The sequence below is a fragment of the Etheostoma spectabile genome, chromosome 2, assembly GCF_008692095.1.
Source record: "Etheostoma spectabile isolate EspeVRDwgs_2016 chromosome 2, UIUC_Espe_1.0, whole genome shotgun sequence".
NCBI classification, from domain to species: Eukaryota; Metazoa; Chordata; class Actinopteri; order Perciformes; family Percidae; genus Etheostoma; species Etheostoma spectabile.
In genome coordinates this window covers 30908411-30918561 of record NC_045734.1, presented here as the reverse complement: position 1 = coordinate 30918561, position 10151 = coordinate 30908411, and the positions used below count along the sequence as shown (strand labels likewise).

Sequence of the window (10151 nt, the reverse complement as noted above, 5' to 3'; positions counted from 1 at the left end):
CACTTGTCAATGGAGAGTGGCCAGACTCTATGTATAAATAAAATGAACCAGAGTCTGGTAAGACCAAGCTAGTAAACACTAGCCTAACAACATTCAAAACATAGTTGGACTGGCTACCGAGAGCACTGCTCTGTGGGCCGATTAAAACAGTCACAGAGACAGAAGAAATCAATAAAGCAATAATAGTTCTATTAAGATTAAAAATTTGTTGTCTAGTCTTTCCACTAAATAATAGAAAAGTATCAATAATGGTATCAATAAAGACTTGGATCCTTAAGCAGTCTTGAAAACTGATATCAATAAAAATTAACAATCACCATCCCTAGCGCTGGTATACCGTGCCAGACGACCCATTGCCTTAAATGGAGTTTAAACTAGTTTAAATAAATCTGTGTTTCTATCCTCATCCATTTTTTTGCTTGTTAAAAATAAAAATAGGCCATGCCCACCGGCACAAACCAACATGACTTCAGATCCTGGTTAAAACAGGAATTTGGAGGGAACACTGTTGAGATTTATAATAAGGTAACTTTTTGTATGGATCATATTATAGTATTACGGGTATTTTTTCTGCTGAACATTTGGTATAAAAAAAATGATTCAATTGACAAAGAACATTTTTTGTCATTTGTTTTAAATTTAACGAGCAATTTGTTGTATTTTAGCAGAATACTGAAAGCAGCAAAAAGGCAAAACTGAGTACATTTTAAAATCAATTTATCACAAGTAATATCATTAACGTGATATTCAACAACGTTAGGGCATATGGCATATTTTCCTCATATTGCACAGCCCTAATAACTACCCTGAAATTGTGTCAGATGTATCGTTGCGATCTTTTCATCTGTATCTGTATCATCTTTTAGTCTAATTTGTTTAATATGTAAATAGTTATTTATTTCTAAATGATCTGATAATGATATAGGGCTGGACAATTAATCAAATTTTAATCACAATCACGATTTTTACTTCCCACGATCAAATTTGCGTGATCGAGCGATTTTTTAAATGCGTTTTCATAGAACACTCCGTTTTTTGTTTGCAAAGCCAATCTACCGCTGCGTAAACCACCGTCTGATCATGTGACAGTCAGAGTTGTTCCCTCTACCGCGCAGGTTAGTTTCTAGATGTAGACAGTCACAGAGGACAGAGTTACGGGTGGAAAATTCAACACATAGCAGTCGGTTATACGTCAATCTCAAGGTTTACCTGTTTACCAGTAAACGCAACATTTTGTCCCTAAGCATGAGAGGCAATATTTGCATTTGTATTGGTACCAGTGTTTCCGCTGGTAACTCTGCTATTGCGGCCGCCACGGCTATAAACACAGAAGAAGTTATTGAATGCAACTAACTTCAGTTTGTAGAGGGGCGGCTGTGGCTCAGTGGTAGAGCGGTTGCCTGCCAATCGGAAGGTTGGTGGTTCGATCCCCGCCCCTGCAGTCATTGTCGAAGTGTCCTTGGGCAAGACACTGAACCCCGAGTTGCCCCCGGTGCTGCGCATCGGAGTGTGAATGTGTATGAATGTTTATCTGATTAGCAGGTGGCACCTTGTACGGCAGCCCCGGCCACAGTGTATGAATGTGTGTGAATGGTGAATGTTTCCTGTAGATGTAAAAGCGCTTTGAGCAGTTGTTAAGACTGGAAAAGCGCTATATAAATACAGCACATTTACATTTAATAGCGTGTGAGACGGAGCCTGCTGGACCTGGGCCAGAGATGGGACCCATGGCCAGAATATCATAGTTCAAAAAAATGCAGCGCAGTGACAATACAGACATTTCATACACACCACGTGTGTAACTCCGCTGACCCGCCATTCAACCCGTGCTGGACCCATTCATAATGAGTCAGCCGTCTCTCTGTGCGTGCGTCCATTGCCCTCCCTCTCTTTCCCTAGCTCTTTTAATCAGTTATTGTTGAAAACAAGTGAAGGAGCTCTCTCAGAAATACATTTAAAAAAAAAAATTGTACGCTACTTATTTCAGATAGCTAATTTTAATTTACATGTGTTGCAGCCGTATGTCTCTACAACATACAACTTCAACATAACAAGAATGTAACATAAACAGCAGTTATAGCCTATGTGACAATACAATATGTTTTGGTTAAAATCAACAAATAATCGTGATAAATTAATCATGATCACAGTATTGATCAAAATAATTGTGATTGTCATTTTGGACATAATCGTGCAGCCCCTATAATGATATGTAGATATTGGTTTTCACCTTTGTTTGAATAGTTTATTACTAAACGCATTGTTATCGCCGTCCACAAGTAAATTCTCAACTTGCGGGCAACACTGGGGTTCTACCAAGGGGTTGGTGCATAGACTGTAGAAGTGAAGCCAAAACATTTCAATTGCACCCTGGTGGCTGGCTCCAAAAAAGGTCATACGACAAGCCCCCTCTGTGTTAGCGAGTGAGACATGGGCCAAACAAAAAAAGTACACATCAAATACATTTTTCCCACAGATGTATTCTGTCATTATAGGTAGTTCCGATCACACTGATGTATGTTCAAGTGTTATATTGTTATATTTTCTGATAAGTTTTGAATCCTACTTAGTACCCACAAATCCTGTAGGATGAGGAAAACAAAGTGCCACAAGTCTGCCTGACTTTTTGTTTAGAGTGCTTACACTTACTTTGGATTAGGGCACAAATGGGTTAAGAGACATCAGAGTTTAATTTAGGCAAAAATTGATTTCAGTTGGACTTTCTGCTCAGACAATTTCATTTAATCTCTCATTTAAACAGATTAGTTTTGGCTAATGGGTGTTGAATATAATAGGGGTAATGGTGGTGTCAAAAAGGGGTGTCTTTGTGTGTTGTATGCCTTGTCTGGAGCCCAGGTAGTGGTGGTGGGCGGTTCCTCCTGGCGGTACCTCCTGATGATTGGTCAGCTCCTCCTCCAGCTGCTGGGACTCCTCCCTGACAGCAGACAGAAAGTCTGCAGGTGACTGGCGAGGAGGTGTTGATTTCTCTGTGTGGTTATAGAGACCCTTCCACATTCTGGAGACAAAAAGGAAAGAAGGAGAAAATAAAGGAATAACTATGTTTTATTTAACTGCTTGTGTTTATATCTGACTGAGAACGAGCTGGGAAGAAAGAAAAGAACATGGATAAGTCAGAAAAACAAATTCCAGACATTTTGGACCCTTTAATGCTTTCTAGAGCACTGTTTGACTGTTCTAAAAATATATATGATATACAGATATATAAATTATGGTATTACACTTATTTCGAAAGGCAGTACATACATAGGAGAGCAGTATTTATTTAGCATTTTCCTCACAATGTAAATGTTTAAACAACGTTTTGTGTTGGAGTTTGTAACATTACAAAATCTTAATTTTGACTTTTCATTTTCATTTTCACTATTAAATGCCTATTGATTGCAAATATCTGTTATCGGTTTCATTAACTACTAATAATCGGTATCGGTATCAGCCTTGAAAAAACTGTTAAACTATCGGTCAACCCCTAATAAAAACTACAGCTATATGTACCACTACAAACAGTATTTATCATACACTTCTGAACCAAGAATAATTTTAGCATTCTTTGGCAGAATACAGTCATGTGGTCCCACTGGGTGTGCTTGTGCAGCAACTCACTTGAAGCAATAGGGGGTGGTGTTGGGTCGCAGGACGCCCTGACTCTGGCTCAGCTCAGCTTTGTACAGAGGGTTGGTGTACTCAGCCCTGTCCTTCCACAGCTGAGGCCACACAGAGTGACTCCGCTCACGAAGTCTGTAGTCAAACAACACACACCAACCAACAACGCAGTCAGCAACTTCCTGATGCTGGATGGAGAGATTAGTGCTGGTTTTCTAGGTATCAATTCTATACTTTTTTAGAATCAGAATCAGAATCAGCTTTATTTGCCAGGTATGAGGACACATACGAGGAATTTTACTTTGGAACATTGATGCTCACAATGCGCTTACACATACAGAACCACCAAACAATATATACACACTAACATATACATACTCTAAACAGAAACAATATAGAGGCATGAGTGCAATGAAGAGTGCAGTAAAAATTATTTAAATGTGGGGCACGGTGTCAAAGTATGCTGGAATAAATAGTATTATGTTATTATTTTACAATATGAACAGTATGAACAGCTCTGGAATAGGGAATGAGAATGATGAATAAAAACTGAATAATAAGTGAGATATGAGAATGGGAATGATGAGTAAATAGTAAATAATAAGTGAGATATGAGAATGAGAATGACGAATAAATACTAAATAAGTGGAATAATAAGTGGAACCAGTAAATGTATATGCTGTTTAGAGACAGTGTTACTGGGTTATTGCACAGAATTGTAATGGCTGTATGTACCAATCTGGATCTTCAAAATCCCAGAGGAAATATGTAGGTTTGAATACTCAGCCTAAATCACAGTGGGTTAGCACTCTTATTAGCTCATCATTAGTCTCGCTTTGCCAGACATTCCTGCACAGTGCTACAAGGAGGGTCTGGCTGGTCCGTTCAGCATTCAGAGATGGGAGAGGAACGTGCTAGGGTTTATTGGCATTTCTTTAAACAATCACAATCACAATCACAATCGTCATGGTCAGTGCTAAGCATCGGACAGAGCTACGGTGCTGATGCAAAACAGCCTTAGGAAGGAACTTGTTTTGGTGGAACGTGTTCGTTCAAAAGTTGTTTTATTCGTGCAACAGAAAACTCAAATTGGACAGATAGTCCAGCTAGCTGTCTGGACTCACCCTGCACAGAACTAAGTAGCAGCTAACCATAGTCCTCATGAATCCACCGGAGTTTAAAATTACAACACAAAGAAAGCAGAAGGTAACAGACATCCGGCCAAAAAGAGTGTCATCCGGCGGATTATTCGGCGGCAATGGAGCAATCCCGGAAGTAGAACATCCGGTTATAGAATAGCTCATCATTATCCTATGGGACAAAATGAAAAGAACTTTACTTTCCTTAAAGCCGCAGATATCAAGACCCATGTGCCTGAAGTTAATTCAGGACAGGACAACAATGCCAAAAAGGCCATAAAATTAATCAATAAATCAATTATGTGGATGTTACTGTCCTCTGTCATAAATAAGGTTACACAGTGCTCTGTGTTCTGTATGCATCCTAATTTAACTGTAGTGGAACTCGACAATTGTAGATGTGTAGGATGATGGTTATAAATGATGACAAATTCACTAAGTCCTTGACAAACCAAAAAAGTGCATAGGAAGTCAACTAATGAGATAAACAGTACAATGTAAGTGCCAAGAACGAAAGAGTGGGAATAAAAGGGACTGAGTAAAGGACTTGTCTGTCTTGTAGGTCCAGTTCTCTTTTGAAGTGCAAGCTTGACAGTCCAAACTAGCCACACTATGGACCCCGCAGACATCCGGCAGGCTCTCTCCAGCAAAGGAATATTGCTGTGCCAGCATGAACAGTTTTTAAGAGCCCCTTTAGAGAGCAGCAGAAACATGGCTACCCAAGGTTCAGAGCTGACACAACAAGTTTCCCACCTTGCTGCTGCTGTTCAGACTTAGTCAACCATTGGTGAGTATCTGTACTGCCCAATCATTTTGTTTCCACTTGTCCTGTATGCCCAAAAGGGGGGGCTCATCAGTTGGTGTGGGTGTTTTGACAAGCCACAAACTAGCCGCTAATCCACTTGCTTTAAAGACAAGTTTGCAAGTTCAGGCCTCTTTGAGTGTTGGAGGTTTGGTGTGCCTCTCTTGGCACTCAATGACTAAGGTGCAGAGGAAAATCTCCTGGATGAGAGCTTAGTAGTACAGTTGGGAGGCAATCTGGATCCCTTGGAAAGACCCATCCCAGCGCTAGCCTTAGATGGGGAAGTCTTCGCCAAGGTAACCTGGTCATCTCCAGTAATCAGCAAGAAACCTCTGTGTCTTCCTACTGATGTCCCTCTACCTGATCTGTCTAAAGGGCCGCCCGAGTATCATGACCTTCATGAAGTTTTTAGTAAAGCGAGAGCCCTGTCATTGCCCCCCAACTTCCCCTTTGGCTGTGCAATTGATCTGCTGCCTGGGGCTCTGCTTCCCTCCAGTTGATTGTACAATCTTTTGCAGCCTGAGAGAGAGGCTATGGAGAAAAACATCTCTGAGTCTCTTTTAGCAGGAATCATTCGGCAATCCTCCTCACCACTGGGTGCAGGCTTCTTCGTTTCAAAGAAGGATAAGACCCTTAGACTTTGCATTGATTTCCCATGGCCTGAATTAAGAACAAATACATATTCCTTTTGATCAGTTCTGCTTTAGAGCCATTATAGGGGGAAAGGTACTACACAAAATCGCTTTGAGTCTCGAATAATGCCTTTTGGTCTTAGTAATGCACCTGCATGATGATGGGTTATATGGAGGAAATCAAATATCATAATATTTTTGACCAAATACCTCGATACCGCAACGATATGCGCTTTCACAAAATATTTACACAATGAGATTTTTGATAAATAGTCAAAAGTAATGTGGATATAATGACTAAGTGGGTAAAGTCAAATAATAGAACAGTTACAACAGTCTGGTAAGTTCAGAAAATTACATCACTTTAGCCTTTAAAACCAGGAAAAGACACCACTTATGCCATATTACGATATTATATCTAGTCTCATATCTCAATAGCAATATAATATTGATATATTGCCCAGCTCTAGGTTAAAACAGTTGTTCACCTCAGCACCTATTCTTGTTTAATCTGACTCCAGTAAAAGGTTCTTTGTGGAAATAGATGCTTTTGAAACTGGGGTCGGGGCGGTTTTGTCCCAGTTTGTTGTTATTGATAAACACCTATACCCCTGTGCATTCTTCTCTTGCTGTTTATTCCATTCAGAGCGAAACTATGATGTTGGCAACAACGAGTTGTTGGCTGTGAATATGGCGCTGAAGACATTTGCTGGCGGGAGTTGAAAAGCCCTTTGTGGCCTGAACTGATCATAAACACCTGTAATAAATCCAAGCTGCTAAGAGACTGAACTCCCGCTAGGAGATGGGCCCTCTTCTTTAGTCGCTTCTACTTCACCCTGACTTACCACTCTGGTTCCCACAACATTAAGCCAGATGCCATTTCTCGGCGGTATTCCACGGAGGCGGTCAACCCATCCAAGGACACCGTCCTGCCTTCTCTGCTCACCTGGGAATCAGAAGACGTCAAGGAGGCTCAACAACTACAACCAGATCCACGTAATGGACCAGTTTATTTGTCCCTGATTCTGTCTGTTCCCACATGTTGCAGTGGGCCCATACTTCTTGCTTCGCCTACCATCCAGGTGCAAGACCACCATCCCTCTACACTGGTAGCACTTCTGGAGGGCTTTTTGTAAGGCCTTAGGGACTACGGTGAGCCTCAAACTAATGGGCAGAGAGAGCAAACCAGAGTCTGGAGTTTGCTCTTTTGTTGTGTGACTGAATCCAAACCCTCCTCCTGGTGTGCACATCTTACCTGGGTGGAGTACTCCAACAACAATCTCGCCAACTCAGCCACCAGTATCTCCCCCTTTGAAGCCTACCTCAGTTACCAGCCCCCACTGTTCCCTTTTCCAAGAGAAAAGACCTTGACTTGCATAGCCTGGGAACGCATTTCCAGGGGACCTCTCAGCAATCGGCAAATAGACACAGGAAACCAGCCCGTCCCTACCAACCAGGTAAGTCGGTTTGCTCACAGAATCCAGCAAGCTCTCAACCCGCTATATTTGTCTGTTTCCCGTTGAAAGGGTCATTAACCCCACTGCTGTCAAGTACACACTCTGTTAACATGACGATTAAAGATAAAGATACACCTTTGATTTAACATGTATCTTTAGACCATCCAGTGCATTAATAGTGTATCTGTGTATGTCAGTCCTACCTCATATCCCTGCGTTCCTTCTGGCAGTTGCCCAGGAAGGTCCCATACTGACTGGAGTAGACGTGTGTGTGTATGGCGATGATAAAGCGCTCGTTGAACTCAAAGGCACATGGGAACTGCTCAGACAGCTGCCACACACACTCCAGAAACTGATCGATAACTGGAGACACCTCTTTAGGATCTCCATCAAGGTGGGCGTACCTGCAGGGAAACAGCCCAATCTTAACTGTCCATCACACTACACACTCTTCAAAAAATCATGTATATAGATTTTTTTGGTGACCAATTCTTTATTAAATATTGAACAGACATATGTAATTATGAAACAGTCTGAATTCTAAAGAACTGTGTAAGACATTTAAAAAGAGAATGGAAAAATGCATGTAAATCTTTTTAAAAAATCACACTTTTCAAATGGTCTCATAAATGGTAAATTTAAAATATGCGTAGAGAAAACCAAAACCAAAACAAGGAACATAGAGAATCTACTTTTGTCTGTGCTGTCACAGCACCCCCTACTGGCAACAATAAAGTTACAGTCTTTACACTTTGATGTCCTTTAACTGTTGGGTTGTTCACATCCACCTCAAAAGTGTTCAGGAAAGCCTTAAGACCTTGATGATAATTCAATTTGAAGATCATGATTTTTTTGTGGAAGGGTGTGGCCCTGGCTGCTCAATGAACTGGGATGTTATGTCATGAAACAAGTTGTTGTAACTCGAATGGACATTGTCCCATCTGCTCCAAATCTTTCATGCATGATGAGAGTCCAGGCCTGAAGACCAAGGGGGTAAGCATCCGGAAAGCGTACCTCCCTTTGGGAGATTCTAGGCTAACAAGCCATCACCTTCCATTAGCATTCCACTGACTCCTATTCATTTCGGCATCACTTTGACAGTGAATAACTTTAAATCCAAAGCATTTAAAGAATCTTGTCCATTGTTTATTTTTAAAGAAACACAACAATGTAGAAAAGACTTAATTACCTTGTATCTCACGTTATGGCCCTGTAGCAGACGTTATATAAAAATAGGTGGTGTCATAACCAGACAACTTTCTGTCCACAGTGGAGAAATTACATAGTCATAGTATAGTCAGGGGAAGCTTGCAGGCAGTTTTGACTTATTTTAGCTATTTAAGTTTAATTACTAAAGTTAAGTAGCATTTTAGTTAGCAATAATTAGCCTGAGCCTATGTAATCTCCTTACATATACCTATGCTCTCTGTCTCTACAAGATTCAGAGTAATTGAGATTTCTCTTGGCACAGCTACGAGAAGACTTACAACTTTAGGACATGTTGCTCATGTCACATCTACGTCGTCAAGCTCAATTACAGGCTGCGCAGTACACTCAATAGAGAGTTATTAACTTGTGTGTACATTGTCCAATCTGCTTGATTAGAGACCAGGCCTGAGGACATATTCAAGTCAATAATGACTTATAGTCATTGCCCTCACCTAGTGGTAAGCCCTAACGAAAAATCATTAAATTTACTGGAAACTTGACACCACATGATGTGGTTTAAACATGATATACACAGCATGACATATAAATAGTGTGTGTTCTCTATTGCCACAGAAAGTGGTGCACAAAATAAATTAATGAAAATATAATTTCCAACGCTATGCATTCCATGAAGGGAATTAGGTTTACCTTGTGCATGCAGTGTCCAACGGTCATGGAAATACATGGTGGCATTGACTGGGAGTTGCCAGTTCCCCTGACATATGTAGAGTGCGAGGGCCTGCTCAATGTTGCTTGCACCTTTAATTTAATTAGTATTTGTTCCAGGATTAGCAACAGAGCACGTTGCAAATCTTTGTTCTGACCTGGGCTTTACTTATACAGACACCAAACCAACCAAGAGACAACAATTTTCTGTATACACTGTCATGATCTTTGTTTTATTGTACTATTTAAAATGGGATTGACCCATTTATGGTTGGCCCTGTCTTAAAAAATAAAATACACATAAGTATTGTAATACTGCAGACAGTCTGTTTAAGCCAGACTTCCAAATAGGCCTGTTGTGATAGTCAATATATGGACCTATCGCAAGATATATGGAAATGAGTGTTTGGTGATTGCAATATATTGTAATTGCAAATTTTTATAATTGAAAATAAAGACGACCTTCATTTTGACATAAAAATGAATGTACATACAAACAACAAACGAACAAACCAACATTTTAGTCAATCTTGTCTGCTTTGTGTTGGAGGCAGAGATGGGGCGTTGGCAGTGTCTCCACACACACACACACACACACACACACACACACACACACACACACACA

At 40.5% G+C, this 10151-nt stretch overlaps 1 protein-coding gene across 4 annotated transcripts in view; it reads right to left on the bottom strand.

Annotated features, from left to right (window-relative positions):
* Positions 1-10151, bottom strand: part of LOC116701138 (myotubularin-related protein 7) — a 28444-nt gene that overhangs the window by 2905 nt on the left and 15388 nt on the right. For 3 of the 4 annotated variants that reach the window (XM_032534722.1, XM_032534707.1, XM_032534712.1), the window contains exons 11-13: positions 7855-8055; positions 3622-3756; positions 2890-3016 (exon numbers count right to left, since the gene is read on the bottom strand). In XM_032534722.1, the coding sequence (XP_032390613.1) occupies positions 2890-3016; positions 3622-3756; positions 7855-8055 (463 nt within the window). Of the gene's footprint in view, positions 1-2840; positions 3017-3621; positions 3757-7854; positions 8056-10151 lie in introns of all 4 variants that reach the window. The other variant, XM_032534723.1, reaches the window with a different exon arrangement.